This window comes from Aspergillus nidulans, chromosome IV, assembly GCF_000011425.1.
Source record: "Aspergillus nidulans FGSC A4 chromosome IV".
Taxonomy (NCBI): domain Eukaryota; kingdom Fungi; phylum Ascomycota; class Eurotiomycetes; order Eurotiales; family Aspergillaceae; genus Aspergillus; species Aspergillus nidulans.
This window is the reverse complement of record NC_066260.1, coordinates 2,005,767-2,024,667: the sequence shown is the minus strand read 5'-3', so window position 1 is coordinate 2,024,667 and position 18,901 is coordinate 2,005,767. Positions and strand designations below refer to the sequence as shown.

The window sequence follows — 18,901 nt, the reverse complement described above, 5'->3', positions numbered from 1 at the left end:
TCACGAGTCTCCCAATCACATTTCCGGACAGGACCAGGATTAGATGAACACATGGGTGTTGTGAGACACGAAAACCGCCATCCGGCCTTGGTAGGGTACACGCACGATAAAGGTTGGCCAGCCTGTGTAAGTCACTATGGCCAATTGTTCTTCTGAGCGTGAGTACTCGCATTCGGACTCGGACATTGACACTCTCCGGGCTATCTCCGTTCACGAATACAAAAGCTTACCCTCACGCAGACGAGGTATAGGGGACCAACGAATCCTCAACGATGTCGTCGGGCACGCTCTACATCAGGGACTCGCGAACAGATGCGCTGTACGAGATTCCGATACGAAGGAATTCAGTTTCGGCCGCCGATTTCAAACGGATTAAGGCTCCAGGAATCGGCGCGAACCGAGCCGACCAGGTCTCAGGCGGACTGAGAGTGCACGATCCGGGACTGCTGAATACGACTGTAATTGAATCTGCTATCAGCTTCTCGTATGCAAGGCAATGTCTGCGAGTCGCCCAGCTAGACTAACATCACCAGAGACCATGAACGTGGCCTTCTTCTCTTCCGCGGCTATAGCTTGGAAGAACTCTGGAAGAGCGACTTTGAAGACATGCTGCATCTCCTGGTATGGGGATCGTATCCGACCCCGCCGCAGAAGGAGCAGCTTCGATCGAAGTTGGCAGCGCAAATGCTCGCCGTCCCTGAAACTGTCCAGACGGCGGTGCAGTCCTTGCCGTACGTACTCTATTTCGGGCTCTTACGACGACTGACCAGCCTAGCAACACCACACCCCCATTAGCGCTCATATTAACGGGTTTATCCACCTATTTATCCTGCATCCCAGAGACTATTCCCGCTTCTACCGACGCCCATCAGTACCGGGCTAACAGGGAAAACGTTGACAACGCCGTCCTACGCACCGTTGCCGCGTACGCAGTGGTGTTTGGGATCGTGGCAAGCCACCGCAAGAGCATCCCATTCACCCCGCCCTCTCCGGATAGGACCTACTGCGAGAACCTCTTCACAATGGCTGGCTTAGTCGATCCAGTCGCAGGCATGCCGGACCCAGTCAAGCTCTCCTGCTTCCGCCGCTTCGCCATGCTGAATGCTGACCATGGCATGGCTCTCACCGTCTTCTCGGCCCTCGTGACGGCTTCTTCCCTCACAGACCCTGTGTCGTGTCTCATCACATCTGTTGCGTCAGCATGGGGCCCGCTGCACTTTGGCGCAACAGAATCCGCCCAGCGCGCTTTGGCAGATATTGGGACGGAGGCCGGAATCCCTGCCTTCCTAGACGAAGTCAAACAGGGTCGTAAAAGGTTATTTGGCTATGGCCACCGCTCCTATAAGAGGATAGACCCACGAGTGCGTTTTGTCCAGTCAATCCTTCATGACCTGCCTTCTACCCGTCTCTTGAAATTAGCCGAGGCCATTGAGTGCGCTGCATCGGCGGATGACTATTTTCGCAGCAGGGGGTTATACCCAAATGCGGATTTTTATGGGAACTTTGTCTTTACGGGGATGTACGTTTCCTTCCTTGATTCTCTCGTCTTCTTCGCACATGCTACACTTGTCTGGGTCTCTGGTTGACTAACTACTTCATAAGAGGGTTCGAGGTCGAAATGATCCCGGCAGCTATGCTTGCGCAACGAATCATGGGCATCATGGCGCACTGGCGGGAGTACATGCGTGAGTTCTGTGCCCATACCACCCGTGCGATGCAACGGTGATATCCCATCGGGGTGAATTCTGTTATATGCTGACGTTCGGCCACGTACTTAGTAACATGCGGCAAGTTGTTTCGTCCAGCGCACCTCTACACGGGGGACGCGCGGGAGGATACGTATCGACCGAGAATCTGAGTCTGGACTTGCGCTCAAGCTTGAACGTGTTTCTAGACCCAATCGCTTGTCCTACGTGCGTCCGCCTGGCCCAGTCACCGTGCCATCGTGTTTGCCAGGAGGGTGTTATGCGCCACTAGCGCCGCCAGCTTCTGAAACGCTAGGTACCTTGGGTTTTTGGCTGTATACTCACGCTTCAGTCTGTCATCAATGAAATGAACTACTTGATCATTTTGAGTACTGCGTATATCCATTTAGTCGAAAAAGCTACGTCCTCCCTATGCGCTTAGCTACCAGGTCTTCCTCAATCAATACTTCTTTACTTTTTACATCCAACCATGAGACTTCACGAAGAATCCACGACCATGCCCACCGTAACAGAAACAACCCCTCTCCTCTCACCAACTGCCATACCCGCATCACCACCACGGCCAATACCAACACCATTATCATCGCCCTCATCTTCGAACTCGGTCTTAAACATAGCCCCCAAATCGAACCCTACAATCACCTCAAATACCTCCTTCACACCTTTCCAAAAGCGGCTCATAATACTCACCGCATCCCTTGCGTCCACCTTCTCCCCCCTCTCGTCAAACATCTACTATCCAGCCCTAAACGCCCTCGCGGCGGATCTGCACGTCTCCTCATCGCAAATCAACCTCACAATCACTACATACATGGTACGCTCACTTCCTTTCTATTTCCCCAACCCAACGCGTCGTCCATCTTGACAAATAATGACCGGGGGCGTTGGTGTGAGGATCCACAGATCTGCCAAGCTCTCTCCCCAACCCTAACGGCAACCCTCTCCGATACATCCGGCCGGCGACCAGCGTACATCATCTGCTTCACAATCTACATTTTCTCTAACATTCTCCTTTCAAATTGTACCACCTACGCCTCCTTATTAGGTCTCCGCGCAGTCCAAAGCAGCGGCATATCAGGCACTGTCGCGCTCTCGGCTGCAGTTGCGGCGGATATAGTTGACTCTCACGAGAGGGGAGCGTACATGGGGCTCACGAGTCTGGGAAATATCCTTGCGCCGAGCTTGGGACCTGTTCTTGGGGGATTGATTACGAGTCATTGTGGATGGAGGGGGGTCTTTTGCTTTCTTGCCGGTGGGGGGGTCGTCGTCTTGCTCGTGCTGGGTTTCTTTTTGCCAGAAACAAGAAAGGCACGAGTGAATACTTTAGAGGTTGGATCGGTAGAGAGGGGACAAGCTGAAGGAGCGGCACCAGACAACCAGCAAAGCAAGAGAAGAAAGAAGCCAGGCCTCCCAAATCCGCTGACGCCTCTCCGCCTCCTAGCTCACTTTCCAACTAGCCTGGTCTTGCTCTCGAATGGGCTTGTCTTTGCGAGCTATTATGCCGTCACGGCCGGCATACCGTCGCAGTTTGCGCGGATTTATGGGTTATCTGATATGGAAGTTGGGCTGGTTTTTCTACCGGCGGGAGTCGGGTCGTTGGTGTCCGCGACATTTAATGGAGCTCTCGTGGATTGGAATTATCGGAGGGTAAGGAAAATGTATGAAGACACGAAAGTGACTGCAGAAGGAGATAATGAAGTGAGTGGAGCTGCAGAAGGAACGCAAAGCGATTGGGAATTCCCTGTTGAACGAGCAAGACTGCAGGTAGGGGGGCCAATGACTGTGAGTATAACTGGAGTGTATTCCGTATTATCTGCATCAGTCTCTGATGTACAGTTGATAATAATTATAGCTCTTCTGCTCACTCGTGATCTTCATCTACGGCCTGGTGCTGGACCGACACCCTCCCCTTGCACTCTCCCTGGCCATGATCTTCCTGGTTTCATTCTCCATTACAGCCTCCTACAACGTGATGAACGTCCTCTTGGTGGACCTGTACTACTCCACGCCGGCAACGGTCATGGCCACGAATAACTTTGTCCGGTGCTTTTTGGGCGCGGTGAGTACAGCGCTCGTCACGCCGATGATCGAAAGATTCGGCGGTGGGAGGACATATGGAATGGTTGCGGCGTTGATAGTCGGTGTGTGCTGTCCGGTGCTGGGAACTGTGTATGTCAATGGGGTACAGTGGAGAGTACAGAGGGAATCGAAGTTTCGGTGAGGGAGATAGAACGGTGTAGAAATGAGTAGACCTAGTACTTAACTCGCCGGGGATAATAGTCGCCGAAGTCTGGAAAAGCCACGAGTTACACATCTGGACTCTGCGCAGCTCGTATAAAGAGTAGGGGATCATAATGGCCAACGAGGAGGTCACTGATGATGAGTGAAGATAGTCAAGATGTTCTTTGAAAGAGTCGTCTATCTCACGTCTCTGTTCCTTGCGGCCCTTGCGCAGATAAACCCCCTGCCATCCGGAATGCCCATCCTTGAGCTTCGATACCCAGACACACCATGGGTACTCCCCGGGACTACGCTTGCCATGTCGGGTAAGATGGCTCAGGCCGCTATTCTGATATCCTGATGCAATATTGATCGTGACAGATACGCATCCCCTGCCACAAATCAGCACCTGGGGTCTGAACCCAAACTCAACCTACCTGCTGGTCTTTGTTGATCTAGATGTTCAGTACGGAGAAATTTCGACGGTCATCCTGCATTGGTACCAAGCAGATATGGTAGTTCGCCACGACAAACCCTGGTTAGAGCTAGGCAGCCCTGGTAAAGGGCCCTACGGCAAACACCCGGCGGAGTATATTGCCCCCCAACCCCCGCCCAACACCCATCACCGATACGTCTACCTTGCGTTCGAGCAACATGAGCAATACACGTTTCCGGATTGTTTCGCGCATATCTTTCCAAAAACGATGGACGCAAGGGCTGGTTTCGACTTGCGCCAGTTCGTAGAGGTTACTGGTCTCCAACGTCCCGTGGCCGGGAACTATTTCTTCGTCAACAATGACCACGCTGTGACGGGGACGTCAAGCACGCCCACCACGACTCCAACGACAACGTGGGTGAGGTCGGCTCCCTGTCGCCAGCCGGTGATTGCAACGGCTATGACTCCAGCAGATGCTCGGGAGCATGTGAGAGGGGCGCAAAGGCGTCAAATTGTCATGTAGCACAAGCGTATATCTGGACGGGTGGGTAATACCATCCGCTGGCGGTTGAATGGGCCGCGTTGATCCCGTCCTTCCGGGAGTTAATTAGTTCAAGACATGGTGTAACCATGCAGGCTACAGTCGTTGCTTAGGGGTTGGAGTCGTAAAGAATCCAGACACGTTGATTTGTTGTAACTCCTTTCTGGTTGTGGGCAGGGTCCGAGGCTGGCTCTAAGCTAGGCGTGATGAACTTGCAGAAACTCGACCAGCTGCAGCACTGCATGGTACCACAGCGCCCGTGATAAGCATTTGCATCCTTTTCTTAGCATAGCATGAACCATGCGTGCTCTTCGCCAGCAACAGAGCGAACACCCAGTTTTCAAGGGGCTTGTGGGCACACCATGTGGTACGTGGAGCATGTAACGTGAATAGGCCAGCCAGAGGAAGCAACGCAGTGCCATTGCTACCCAGACTCCACCTGGTTGTTGCGTTCCTGCGCAAAGTCGGAGGGATGTTGGTGGATGGTAGAAATGTGATGGGTTAGACTCTGCTGCATATATACAGCACCAGGCTTGCTGGACTGGTTTCATTATTTGTCCAATTTGCAGTTACCTACATCCATCATGGATCAGCCCAGAGAAGGCGACTTTTTCCCTGATAAGCTGCCCAAAAGTGTCAAGATTCGCCAAACCTGCAATGCATGTCAGCAAGCCAAGATTCGCTGCGGCCATGAGAGGCCCTCCTGCAAAAGATGTCAGAAACACAACATCGACTGTATTTACAGTATATCTCGTCGTCTTGGCCGACCGGCTAAAAAGAGAGATCCGCATCTTGATTCCACAGGCCAGAATGACGGACCTCTGAGTAAAAAGGCACGGGGTCCCAAGAAGAAGAAAGTCAAGGAAGAACCTATGGCAGATTTCACCGCGAATGATTTGTCTCTTGACGGTGATGACAAGCCACTTTTTGACACCCTCACATTCGAACAAAGCCAAATCGATGATATGTCCGTCGAAAGCGCGAGTTTGCAGACCCCCACTTTGATGGAAATAGTCACAGCGGCACCCTTCTCAAGTCAGTCCACCCAGTACCCTGATAACCTCTTGGCTGATCATGCTTTCTTCAGTGTCAGATAATCTTGACACGGTCTCGGATAGCTGGTTCCACGAGTTCATGTCCATCACCGACCCGAATCAGAGTTGCGGGTTCATCGACCCGTTCGAGAACGACGGCAAGGTGGATAGCAGAACGCCGATGGACTTGGACAGCGTTCCTGTCCCATCGGAAGGTTTCTCAGACTCGACATCTGAAGGACTGGACCCGCCTTCATCCTCCAGTTATTATCCTGGTATTAACCGCAGCCTGACCAACGGCGACCAACTTTCCAGCGGTGCCCTGGGACTTCTCCAAGGCTCTCCGACGTATCCTGACCATACCAAACAGGATGTTTATTCTTGGTCACAACCACAGCCCTTGCAACCGTTAGGTGGGGACTTTGCTGAGCCATCAGGCTTTTTTCCTCAAGTCAACACGAAACGGCCACACGACTACGGTTTTGCCGAAAAAGACTTCAAAGCAAGCTTCAACAGTTTTCCGAATATCTTCCCATGCCAGAACCATGAGCAAGCCGTTTGGGATCTAGCCCGAATAAATGCCTATGCCATACAGTCCGGTCCTTCCATTGCCATCGACAGCATTCTTACGCGCCAACGAGTGCTGCAGCAGCTGATCGACACAATCCTGCAGTGCCGGGGCTGTTCACGAATAACGGTGAACTTTCTCATATCTGTCATCCTCGGTATTGATGGCCTCATCACCGCACTGGACTCGATAACTTCCGCCGAAAATGATGTCGTTGAGAGACTGTTTCCCGAGTACTTCGGTCCTTTGGCGCAAGAGTACAGAGCTGACTCAGGGCTAGCGCCACAGAGCCGGAGATTCAAAGGCGAGAGTGCTCATCTAAGGTCTCAACTTGATGCATGTCCATTGATAATTGGGGGATTCTGCGTGTCATCTGAAGAAAAGTTTGCATTTGTGAAGCGAGTATTGAAACGTCGCCTGGAAGGATTGCATAGAACAGTCCGGCAGATCCTTGCTTACACGCACGAGTTCCTGACACCTTCGAGGGGGAAAGTGCTACTGATGAAAGAGACGTACCAAAGGCTGCGACGGATCATGGTAAAGTTGGATGCGTTGACTAGGCCTTGACATAATTTCTTTTGCTTTCGAGACTCATAAGACAACTTACCATCCTGGTTAAGTGCACTGTGGCCCTCCCATCTTCATGTGTAGAATTTCGTAGCCGAAGCTCTCCCATAAGGGCTGAACTGCCTCATTGTTAGGTACCTATGACGGTCAGCGCCCAACTGAGCCCAGGTGACTGATGTGGTAACCATAACCAGGCTATAGTTATCTGTGCAACTTTCGGCAGGTCGGAGGAAGTGTGTGGTGCCACAGTGATTTGGCCTGCGTGGAAGGACGGACCAACAGGGCTTACACCCTGATATGATAAAACCGTGAGGCTGATGAATGACGCTCCCTCGCGAACCCGAGGTTGTATTCGTTATCCGTCAACACCAAGCAACATCACGCATGTGAAGAGGAACCATCATTTGGAGGTCACCACTGCCATCTATAATAGTCTCTCCCTTGTCATCAGGCCTACCTAAACGCTTGTTCAGGGGCAGAGCACATGAATCAGGGGCCAACAATGCCGACGTACCCCAACATCAACACAGCAGAAATAGGCAACACCTGTCTGTCAATCGACCGCATAATTTACCACCTCATCCTTGCTTCGATGGAGTCAGAGGCTACCTGCCAGTGTTCGATAAGCGCTTTGCAAATTATGAACGAACTCCGAAGTGTGCCCACTGTCGTTGAGTTCGAGACGATCCTCGGTCTCGTTGACCGTATACATAGTCAGGGTCAAGCGATGCTGAAGTGCAAAGAATGCCGAGCAAACCCCGGATCGACTCTCATGACGCTTCCGGCCCTCACCGACCAGTCGCTCGCTTTGTTCGAGGCAGCCTGCTTGGAGTACAATGTTACGCGGAAGGACGCCTTGTTCGACTCATCACTGCCTCAATTCCTTTGCATAAGAAGCAAGATGAAGCTCGGGCAAATGGATCTTGACGACGACGAGACGGCGGTTCTGGTACGGATTCTCCTTGGGAAAAATTCCATGAAACTGCTGGAGCTGCTGAAAGGGTTGCAATCTCTCACAAAGGATAGCCAGCCACATAGGACGGGCGTTGCGACATTGAGGGCGTGCGAGTCTTCTGTGGAACCTTCAATCCGTCGCCTTGCTGCGTTCATGGAGCAGATCGAGCTCGAGCCAGGTGAGCACGTCGTTGCAAGTTGCGAGCGTAGTAGCTGACGGGATGTAGGCAGTTAAAAGTGACCATTTGTGTGTGGGTGTGTGGGAAGGTTAGGTAAAAGATCATCGGACTAATGTAGTTGATTTTCCCTTGTACTGCTGTTCATAATTGATTAATTGGGGGTATCATGAAAGGCGTCCACAAAGTAGAGAGCAGACCGTGTAGAAATATGAGCGAAAGGGTTATTGGGGATATACAGAGCACAAGAAAGAATATACACCGCATGTCTCAGTGCACGATGCTCCCTCTAACCACAATTCCCAGAGCGACGTCGAAGATGTGTACAAGACGGTAGACCAGGCTCAGCGTGGCCAAGGCCTCTCAAAGTGACCGGTCCATTGACCCCAACCAATTACCTTGCCGACAAGGGCCTTTTTAATTTGGCGTTTAGTCACCTTATCGGGCCGGTCAAAGTGGAGAGGCTCGTTGAGAGCTATGATGGTATACACATATCGATGGACCCCATGGCCCAAGGGGGCTGCAGCGCCAATATAAGGTGTCCCCCTCATGTTCGGAACATAACCCCAGCCTGCGAGGGTAAGACGGCCAGCGCAATTTCTGTCCTGTTCAATATCGTCGGGGAAAGCTTCGGTAGTGGTTGGTGGGATGCCGAAGAAAAGACCGTGGGTAATGATAGAGAAAGGTATAGGTGCATCGAGATCCTCACAAACCAGAACATACTGCTTGACATTGAGATGGGATGGTGGTCTCCAGCGTAGCTCTGGCATTTTGCCGACTTTGCCGTCATCCAAACAGGTGTGGTTTGGGAGTAAGTGAGAGCCAGATTGGCCACATTCTGGGGCTTCGAGTATGATACTGGGCTCTGGGTAATGCCTGAACGCGCGGTGTCTGAGGATCTGTCGAGAATCGTGGCCTCGAATGCGGTACAGGATCCTGCTCAGCGCAAAGGTGATCAAGTTGACGAGGAAAAACATGACAGTCTTGATGGCACGAAACATCTCGAGCGAGAACGAGCGAACTACGGTCGGCGATGAGAGCGGGATTAGAGGCAAGGCGGATAAAAATACGATGAATAGAGCGTAGATGTCTGAAAAGGAGAGAAGAGATGAGAAAAAAATGAGTAGCTGGCTGGCAAAGAAGTAACCGGACCCCAAACAGGAAGGAGGTCAGGCCGGGACCGGGTGCTCTTTCCTGCGTGGGTGTCGGGCATTTTCGAGGGAACACATAAAAATTGTCTCCAGCCAGCCTGCCTGATGGTGCTGTTAATGAACCGGCTGACAATTGCTACCTTATCGAACTTCACGTTGAGCTTTTGAAGTACTGCGTATTTTCTCCGCACGCTCTCGATGTCTTTCCTGCTTCAATGCCCTGGTATAGTTCTAAAACACCAATCACAACACAGCGGAAAAGGCCATATCCACCGCCTTCTGTAAGCAAATTACTGCCGGACTATAAGGCGGTGAAATACATCCGAGCCATCCGCGATTTTCGTCGTCATCAACCAAAGATGAAAGGTCGTTGGACGAAGGAATCAGGGCTGCAAGCTCCACCGCAGCTGTTGGCCTTGGGCCCTGGCTTTCCAGCAATGCTGTTCTCGTGAAGGTTTGACTTCTGCCACTTCCTGGTCATTCACCATGGCGTCGTTCTCCCAGCTCGCCTCCTCTCCCGAAGAGCCGGACTTTGAGCGTCGATTCCTGCGGTACCGCGGGGAGGATACCTCCCCCACAGGCCGTCGCGAGATTTGGGGATGGTATGCCTACGGAGTCGCTGCCGAGGTGTTTGCCGTATGCGGTGTCGGTACGTACTCTAGAGAGATCTTCGCCGGTTGGTGCTGACTCTTCAGGCTCGTTCCTCCCCCTCACCCTAGAGCAACTGGCCCGCGAGCAGGGGTTCTTGTCTTCCAGTCATCTGCCATGTGTCGGTCCAGATGCGCCTCCCGCTGCCGGTAACGGAACCGCGCCGGCCAACGAGGCCTGTGTTGTCCCGTTGATGGGCTTGGAGATCAACACGGCGAGTTTTGCTATGTACACCTTCTCGCTTGCCGTGCTCATCCAGGCCTTGACCCTCGTGTCCTTTAGTGCTCTTGCGGATTATGGTGAGACCGTAAATATCCCGTGATCATGCCATTATACTGATATGGTGCAGAAAATAACCGAAAGGCCCTATTACTGGCATTCGGCTTTATCGGATCCGCAACGTCCATGCTCTTCATGCTCATCGTTCCGCCAGTCTTCGTACTCGGAGCGCTCCTGGTTGTGATCGGGGTCACCTGCCTCGGCTCCTCTTTTGTTGTCCTGAACTCATTCCTGCCTATCCTCGTCGCAAATGATCCCTCGGTACAAAGAGCCTCGAACAAGAATAAGGACGACCTTCATGACCTCCATACGGAAGGAGACGAATTCTCGCTGCGGTCTTGGACGGACGAAGAAGATACCGGTGATCATGCCGGCCCGGCGGGCTCAAAGAAGGCTGTTGAGCCCGAAAAGGCGTCCAGCTCTACGTCGCCCGAACTGCAGCTCTCTACTCGCATCTCGTCACGGGGTGTGGGCTTGGGTTACTGTGCAGCTGTCCTTGTGCAGATTCTAAGCATATTGTTGCTGTTCACGCTGTCGAAGACGTCCATGGGCAAATCCCACCCAACTCTGCCGCTGCGGTTTGTTTTGCTTCTAGTAGGTATATGGTGGGCTGCCTTCACTGTCGTCTGCAGCCGGTGGTTACGAAGCCGTCCTGGCCCTCCGTTAGAGGGTGTCACCCCTGGCGCTGGGTATCGTCAGAAATGGCGTGTCTGGCTACGCGTTGTTGGTTTTGCGTGGAAGTCTCTCTGGAATACCATTAAGGTTGCACTGCGATTGCGTGAAGTTGTGGTATTCTTGGCCGCGTGGTTTCTGATTTCCGACGCCATAGCGACAGTGTCTGGAACTGCGATTCTTTTTGCGCGGACAGAACTGCATCTGAGTACCGTCTCTGTTGGTCTCTTGTCTATCACGGCGACAATGTCTGGAATGGCGGGCGCGTTCCTGTGGCCGATCGTAGCCCGTCGGTTTGCGCTGGCGTCCAACCATACTATTCTTTTATGCATAGCACTGTTTGAGATCATCCCCTTGTACGGGATGCTGGCTTACATCCCCTTTATTCGAAACTGGGGTGTGTTGGGGCTACAGAAGCCATGGGAGATTTTCCCTTTGGGCATTGTTCATGGGGTTGTCTCTGGAGGATTGGCATCGTACTGTCGCTCTTTGTTCGGCGAGCTTATCCCGCCAGGCAGCGAGGCTGCGTTTTACGCGCTCTACGCGGCCACCGACAAAGGAAGCTCATTCGTGGGTCCGGCTATAGTCGGCGCCCTGATCGATGCGACCGGGTCTGTCCGGTCCGGATTCATTTTCATTGGCGTCTTGATCCTACTACCGATGCCGCTAGTGTGGTTGGTGAATGCAGAGCGAGGGCGCCAGGATGCAATAGCCATGGTGAAACATGCGCCTAATAGTGAAGAGGGGGAGGGGCTGCTGCGCTAACTGCGCGTTACAAGCCTGGAAACGTATACCTGCTCATAGAGCTTGACGACTGAATGTGATATGATAGAATTCGCTTCCCGCGAAGGCATACTGACCTCACCGGGATCTATAGAATTAGACAGAAACATGTCTCATCAATGTGATCTACCATGGTGACCAGCGCATCTCCCTCCTCTCTTCGTAGTCCCGTTCCCCCCACCTCTCACGCATCCAAGGTCCTTGTCTTACCAACCCCTCCGTCAGCACGTATCTCGCATCCTAGGCATTTTACACAGCACTTACACAACACTGACAAACCCAGCCCCAAGCCATTAAGCCAACCTCTGGAAACTTTGTACAGCGCTTTAATCCTATCACAAACCTTATGGATATAAAACTTGCTTATTATACTTTTATCAATCGCTTACCACAAACTCATCCATGTCGACCTGACCGCAAAGGCCGGGCCCACTTCTATCTTACATTGCGTCATAGACTCAGTCGGCCCCTCACCAGCAACCAAGTTGTCCCTTGACTTGGCCTCAATAGGAGTACAAGAGTACCTCTGGACTTCCTCGTAGTTCCATAAGCATATAAAAGCTCCATCCGCCCCAGTTTAAATGAGCCTACTAGGTTCCTACTATCTTCCGGTTCCCGCCCTATCCAGTGAAATCAATTCGACGTCATCACCTGTTCAATCATTCTTATAACCATCCTGTCCTGCCCTGGACGACCTGTTCATACAGAAACAACCACCTCTCTCAATTAACAACCTAACTACCACCTTACCCACACCTACAAACCTATCTCTCTCAATCCAATATCGCAAAATGCCGCAGCAAGTCCCCACCGCCTCCCACCTCTCCGACCTCTTCAGCCTAAAGGGCAAAGTCGTCGTAATTACCGGCGCTTCCGGCCCCCGAGGCATGGGCATCGAAGCAGCGCGCGGGTGCGCTGAGATGGGCGCCAATGTCGCAATTACCTACGCCTCACGCCCAGAAGGAGGCGAGAAGAACGCCGCCGAGCTAGCGCGCGACTACGGCGTCAAAGCCAAGGCTTATAAGTGCGACGTCGGCGACTTCAAGAGCGTTGAGAAGCTAGTACAGGACGTGATTGCCGAGTTCGGGCAAATCGATGCTTTCATTGCAAATGCCGGCCGGACTGCGTCCGCGGGCGTTCTTGATGGTTCTGTTAAGGACTGGGAGGAGGTCGTGCAGACGGATTTGAACGGGACATTCCACTGCGCGAAGGCGGTAGGACCGCACTTTAAGCAGCGTGGGAAGGGGTCCCTTGTTATCACTGCTAGTATGAGCGGGCACATTGCCAACTACCCGCAAGAGCAGACTAGCTACAATGTTGCGAAGGCGGGCTGCATTCATATGGCGCGGTCGCTGGCGAACGAGTGGAGGGACTTTGCGCGCGTCAACTCTATTTCGCCCGGTTATATTGATACCGGTCTGAGTGACTTTGTCGACAAAAAGACGCAGGATCTGTGGCTGAGTATGATTCCTATGGGGCGCCATGGTGATGCGAAGGAGCTTAAGGGAGCGTATGTTTACCTGGTCAGCGATGCGAGTACGTACACCACTGGTGCGGATCTGGTTATTGATGGCGGTTACACCTGCCGATAATTGGATTTCTACCTGTATTTAGTAGATCAGTACAAGCCTGGTGCTTGGTGAATTGGACTTGGATATGAATATAATGTATCGACGTTTATATTGCGAAATCTGGCATTTTCTTGGTCATGCCTCACCAGTGTAATAAGTCTAATATAAGGAGTATTTTAAGATCACGAGATGAACTTATATATAGCATCTCTCTAACTATAAATGCAGTCCAGTACTTTCCTGGAGGGAGAAGGGGGCGTGGTTTGAAGGATGAATTGGAGAATGCCGGTAAACGCTTCGCCTAACAGACCTTCGGCTGGTGGCTTCGGCTTGCCGAGATCAACCAACTATTATTCCGAGTGCATTGCTCCGCACACTCAACTTAGATAACCAGGTATACAGGATAGTCTGAGATTTATACACATATAATCATAAAGCTACATACACATGCGATCATGACAAGCAAAATCAGCAAATCGCCCAGTAACAGCCCAGGTATTTCCAGCCAAGTACCTCTCTATTCCGATTCAATCCTCGCACTCGTAAGAATGTACGAATGCAGCGCTTAAACAATCGTCCTCCTTTTAACACCAACTGTCAAGCCCAGAGGCTTCCTCAGGAAACCTTCACGGGTCTCCATCGGCCCCTTCTGCTGCAGCTCCCAGTCAAACATGCGGAAGACAGTGGAGCAAATGACAAGGAGTTCCATTTCGGCGACGTTGCGGCCAACGCAAGCACGGGGACCAGTGCTGAAGGGGATGAAGGCGGCCTTCTGGCGGGCAGTGAGGCGCTCGGGAGCCCAGCGCTCGGGAATGAACTCGTCGGCATCAGCGCCCCAGATTTCCTTGGAGTGGTGGATCGTGTAAGTGGGGACGGAAAGAATGTCACCGGGCTTGAAGATGTGGCCGCTGATTTCCACGGGCGGGTTGCCTTCAGGGATCTCGCGGGGAAGACCCATGGCCGAGGTGCTGTGGATGCGCATGGTTTCCCAGATGACCCATTGGAGGTAAGGGATTTCCTTGACCATGGCGTGGGTTGGAACTTCAACGTCTTGGGGGATGGCTTCGTCGAGAACCTTGTGGAGTTTGTCAATAACACCAGGGGTACGGAGGCAGTAGTAAAGGATGGCGCAGGACGTGTTGGAGGTAGTATCAGAGCCGGCAATCAACTGGGTTAAAGCTTCAGCGGTAAGTTCAGCACGGCCGAGTTTGTTGCCGTTGGCATCCTTTCCCTCCATCAGGCGAGCAAGAAGATCGACACGGGTGTTGTTGGCCATGACCTCGGGCTTGAGACGCTCGTTGACACAGGCGATGGCAATTCCAGCTAGGTTCTCAACAGCCTCGAGACCATCACGGAAGAAACGGTCGGGCAAGTACTTGGCAAACGGCTTCAGGGCAGGGTAGCATCCAAGAGTAGCAGAGACCTCGCCGCGGCGGTTCAGAACCTCCACAGCTTGGACGTACTGGGGAGGGGAGTCGGGAGACTTGCGCATCTCGGCAATATCCTGGCCCTTGTCGAGCATACCGAACGGAGCACCGAAAGCGAGATCACCGATGATGTCGAAGGCGACAAAGTTGAACCAGTTCAGAGCATCGACGGTAGCGTAGCCGTTCTTGGGGTTCCGCTGAAGATTCGAGATGCGGGTCAACTGTTTGACCAGGTTCTCAATGTTGTGGTGAATGTACTGCTCAAACTGACCAATCGACTTGGCCGAGAAGGTGTGCGATACCGTCTTGCGCTTGCGGGTGTGCTCCGCACGGTCCCGGGTGTTGAACAGACCACGGCGAATGGAGACGAAAGCATCATAGAAATCACTATACAATTAGCTTGCATCAACTGAACGATAACTGAGAAAACGTACGACTTCAGAAACCCATTTCCGTGTCCATAGACAGCCTGGATAGCTGCATCATCGGCAATGGAGATGTGGCGGGGAGCGATGCGGACGAGTTTGCCGTATTTCTTGTGAGCATTGTCCACGGAGATGAAGCGATGACCCAGGCGAGTCTGAAGGAGCAGCCAGAAATTGGTCCAGGCAGCCAGGCCCGGCGCAGGAATGTCACTCAATCGCCATGTCTGGAGATACGGAACGACATAGTAGGCGGCCAGCAGTCCCAGAAGAGCAAGGGCAATCCTCTCGGGAGTGATGTTTTCAGGCGTAAGGAAGTCGGTGATCATGATGACGGGATGTCTAGAGCATGTGAATGTTAGCCTGTTAAAGGAAGAAATGAGGAAGATCCAGCAGAAATCAACATGAACAATAACCCTGCAGGCCACTAACCGTTGGCGGTAGATGAAGGCGGGGCGGGTATTACGAAGCTCTGAGTCTTGGGAGACAAGAGTTTAGACCGGTTTAGACCGTTGATTCTGACTTGAAACAGAGGACCTCGATTAGTCCATGGCCGCTGAAGTCAAACAAAGGCCATCGCAACGCATTCTGGGGACATATTTATGATGGGCGCTCAATGAGGGCATCCCCGAGGCAAAGGCAGCACACGGAAGTCGAGGTCGGGAGTCTGGGGTTCTGCTCACAGTGAGCGCCAGCCGATTCGCATCCCCGACCTCCACTTACTTCGGTTATGCTGGGAGAGAAGACCCACGGACCGCAGTTCCAATGCAATCCTTCGCTAATGATTTGTGAACCATAGTCGATGCGATGCGGACAAGCAAATAAGAACAGAGGCCAAGGGAGGCTACCCCCAGATCAATCAGAGAGGTAGTGATTACTTCCCCGCTTTGAGAGAGAGGATGGACATGGGAGGGCGTCCCTCCATTCGTCCTTGACAGTGTCCCGTGATCAGCCACTCTAGCCTCAGGCAGGCCTCAGCAAACACAAGTTATCCAATCAGCAGATCAGCACACTTTTCTGTCTGCTGTACTCCAGATACTACGAGTAGTAATACTGCTGAAAAGTCAACGTGATCATTATCATTACCTTCGTGTTATGTGCTATACATGTATAGGAGACTACCAATCATCTCCCTCCACTTTATATAGCCCACTCTTCCTCTTCTCAGCCTCCCACTTCTCAAACCAAGCCTTCATACGCTCCCTGCTCTTTTGACTACCCACATTAACTGTGGGTATGATCCGCCCAATGCGAAGCGCACAGCAAAACATAGTCAACTCTCGAAACGAGCTGTGCTCGCTATAGGGTACGCCGAAACACGCACTCTCGCGCGTGCTCCCGCGCTGTGGAGTTAGGTCTCGCACGGAGAAGGGTGTCTTCCAATGTGATGAGTAGAGTACTGTTGACACGGGCGGGTTTTCGAGAGTCCGGCCGGCAGGTGGCCGGTAAGTCCAACCGGTGGGTCGGAATCCAATGACGCGGGTGAAGTGCGGTTTCATGGAATCGAGGTAGTCACAGAGGGTTTCGGCGCGGATCTCAAAGAGCGTTTGCATATGGACTTGGGCTTGAAGAGGGTCGTCGGTGAGTAAAGCGGATAACTCGGGATCTTCTAAACAGGCGCAGACACGTTGCTTAGCCGGTGTCGCGTAGATTTTGCTCTTGAGAGCTCGGGCTATTGCGAGGCATATTCGTTCTTTGCCGATGCTGTAGGTTCCAATGACGACAAGTAACCGGCCTTTCGGTTCGGGTTGAGTCGAAGGTTTCACGGCAGCAGTGGCAGCCGACATGAATTTGCTTATCGGGTTCTTCGATTTCGTGGTGGGAGTCGCGGTCTGAAAAGGCATGTGGCCAAGACTGTCGTATTGACCCTGATCAATGCGCACACAAAGCTCCGCACACGCGTTAATGACGTCCGACTGTCTCGGGAACGCGTACTTCGGACTTAGATAAGTGGTATCAAGATAGCAAGCATCAATCCTTTGCTGCCATCTCTTACCCGTCTTCGGATCAACCACGTCAGGGCGTAAAAGAGCATGCTGCACATGCTGGGGAGATGCTCGGAAGTCACCGCAGTGCAGTACTCGTTGGATCCGCGTAGAAGCCCCAGAGCTCACAGCCTTCTCGAATAGAAAGATAGCACTTCCAGGGCAATGATTGGCCTCGATCATTGTCACCTGCACCCCGCCTGTCCCAGGCACCTCTGTCTTCTTTTCAAAATCCAAGTCTACTACCCACTTCGGATCAACCTTGAGTTGTTGACGAACGAGATTAGCCGTCGCTCTGCTGCAGTATATCGGGCCATGGCGCCATGATTTCGAGAGGCCTATGTAGTGGTCGCTGTGGAAGTGACTGAGAAAATAAGCATTGCATGATTCGACGGCTCCATAACGGAAGGCGTCGACTGATATTGAGAAACCTGTAATGATCTTATAGAACGGGCAGGTCCTTTGGTATGCCTGCTTACCCCGAGACGCAACATCACTTGCGGCTGCCTCGGCCCAAGCGGCATCTTCAGCATTTCCCGCCATGATTTTGGAGAATGCTGTTCCCGCCCGTGAAGTTTGATATTGGGCAGGATCACGTTGCGCTGGCTTCGCTATAGCAGCTCGATCTGCGGCAACGGCTTTCTGCTCGGGGGTGCTGACTTTAGGACTCTCCTGCATCGGGGAAATCGCGCTGGGCCTACCGTCAAGGCAATCATTGACGTGCGCCATGACTTTCTGTTCAAACTTCCTTTAGTCTATCTTTAAATTGTTTGAACTTAGGAGCATACCATTTCATCAAAGCCTTCCAAACTTCCTTGGCACACCGGGCACGTCGGCTTCTCATCGGCATGTATAGTGTCCGCAGTCGTATCATTCGCATCAAACCCGAAAGTCTCCTCGTCGACAGCTGCTTCGCACTCAAAATCTAAGCCTTCATCTTCAACTCCGCCCGCTTCTATATCGTCAAAATCCGGATATTCATCTTCTTGCATATGGCTCGTGGCTTCTCTTACCAGCGGTGATATGTCGGCGGCTAGATCGCGTTTCCCTGCCGTTTGATTTTCGTCCGAATGTGCCTCTGACTCCTTCACATCCTTCTCCGGGGCCACATCCGCTTCACCGTCGGCATACTCTCTGAAAGCCTCCAGCCCTTCATTTTCACTATCCGACTCATCAATGAAAGGGCCGCTGATCTTCTGAGCCTTCGAAGACAACCTTTCGACAGACCTTGCATGAGGTGCTTCTAGATCAACCTTTCGCCGCTTCACCGCGTTTTCACTCTCGTTATACCTGTCGATCCCTTCTTCCATCCCTTCTTCGAGAGACCTAGCAGCACCAGCATTCTCATTCTCTTTATCCCCACTTCTGCTCCCCCAAATATCAGGGGACCGCGACCTTTCTCTTTCAATATTTTTTTCTTGACCTAACCGTGCATCCCGACTCTTCTTGTCCTCCAAGAATAATCCCTCGTCGCCACCACCACTAGCGTTTGAACTTCCCTCCCTCTTTAAAAGCCGCGGCCGCGGAGCCGTAACCCTACTACCAGGCCTCTCCCCCTGCGTCGTGAACTGCGTAATGCGAGCTTGTTTGGTTGTTGATTTCGGCGGCCCGTCCGCCTTTTGGAAAAAATTTAGAAGGGTGTTATTTCGTTTTACCGAGTGCGACTGCGATTTTGCGCCGGCAGAGGGTTTGGACGGTGTTAAAACCCGCCTATTGTTAGATGATGCTGGCATTCCCTCTGGAATCTGAAGATTGGGAATT

At 52.4% G+C, this 18,901-nt stretch overlaps 8 protein-coding genes across 8 annotated transcripts, besides 1 other annotated feature; 5 read left to right on the top strand and 3 right to left on the bottom strand.

Annotated features, from left to right (window-relative positions):
* Positions 1-18,901: part of a sequence feature (contig 1.129 1..627835(1)) that runs on past both edges of the window.
* ANIA_10973 (putative citrate synthase) lies at positions 273-1,726 on the top strand (the record flags this gene model as incomplete). The annotated part of the gene is made up of 4 exons (XM_675770.2): positions 273-484; positions 534-731; positions 776-1,519; positions 1,603-1,726. 4 exons carry the CDS (start codon positions 273-275, stop codon positions 1,724-1,726), a joined length of 1,278 nt encoding a protein of 425 aa, XP_680862.2.
* On the top strand, positions 2,118-3,927 carry ANIA_10951 (putative MFS efflux transporter; the record flags this gene model as incomplete). Its single annotated transcript, XM_050612031.1, has 3 exons — positions 2,118-2,520; positions 2,752-3,488; positions 3,559-3,927. 3 exons carry the CDS (start codon positions 2,118-2,120, stop codon positions 3,925-3,927), a joined length of 1,509 nt encoding a protein of 502 aa, XP_050467992.1.
* ANIA_07592 (Zn(II)2Cys6 transcription factor domain-containing protein) lies at positions 5,488-9,288 on the top strand (the record flags this gene model as incomplete). Its single annotated transcript, XM_050612029.1, has 6 exons — positions 5,488-5,938; positions 5,997-7,042; positions 7,524-8,205; positions 8,509-8,867; positions 8,964-9,013; positions 9,135-9,288. 6 exons carry the CDS (start codon positions 5,488-5,490, stop codon positions 9,286-9,288), a joined length of 2,742 nt encoding a protein of 913 aa, XP_050467990.1.
* ANIA_10969 (YbhB/YbcL family Raf kinase inhibitor-like protein) lies at positions 8,547-9,203 on the bottom strand (the record flags this gene model as incomplete). The annotated part of the gene is made up of 1 exon (XM_050612030.1): positions 8,547-9,203. The coding sequence occupies one exon, from the start codon at positions 9,201-9,203 to the stop codon at positions 8,547-8,549; it is 657 nt and encodes a 218-aa protein (XP_050467991.1).
* On the top strand, positions 9,840-11,717 carry ANIA_07591 (protein atg22-2; the record flags this gene model as incomplete). Its single annotated transcript, XM_675768.1, has 3 exons — positions 9,840-10,002; positions 10,049-10,300; positions 10,351-11,717. 3 exons carry the CDS (start codon positions 9,840-9,842, stop codon positions 11,715-11,717), a joined length of 1,782 nt encoding a protein of 593 aa, XP_680860.1.
* ANIA_07590 (SDR family oxidoreductase) lies at positions 12,527-13,327 on the top strand (the record flags this gene model as incomplete). The annotated part of the gene is made up of 1 exon (XM_675767.1): positions 12,527-13,327. One exon carries the CDS (start codon positions 12,527-12,529, stop codon positions 13,325-13,327), a length of 801 nt encoding a protein of 266 aa, XP_680859.1.
* On the bottom strand, positions 13,872-15,955 carry ANIA_10950 (cytochrome P450; the record flags this gene model as incomplete). Its single annotated transcript, XM_050612028.1, has 3 exons — positions 15,588-15,955; positions 15,168-15,497; positions 13,872-15,120 (listed from the first exon to the last, which is right to left on the bottom strand). Exons 2-3 carry the CDS (start codon positions 15,482-15,484, stop codon positions 13,872-13,874), a joined length of 1,566 nt encoding a protein of 521 aa, XP_050467989.1. The 5' UTR covers positions 15,485-15,497; positions 15,588-15,955.
* ANIA_10962 (DNA cross-link repair protein PSO2) lies at positions 16,274-18,873 on the bottom strand (the record flags this gene model as incomplete). Its single annotated transcript, XM_675766.2, has 3 exons — positions 16,274-17,571; positions 17,620-17,875; positions 17,929-18,873. The coding sequence occupies 3 exons, from the start codon at positions 18,871-18,873 to the stop codon at positions 16,274-16,276; spliced, it is 2,499 nt and encodes an 832-aa protein (XP_680858.2).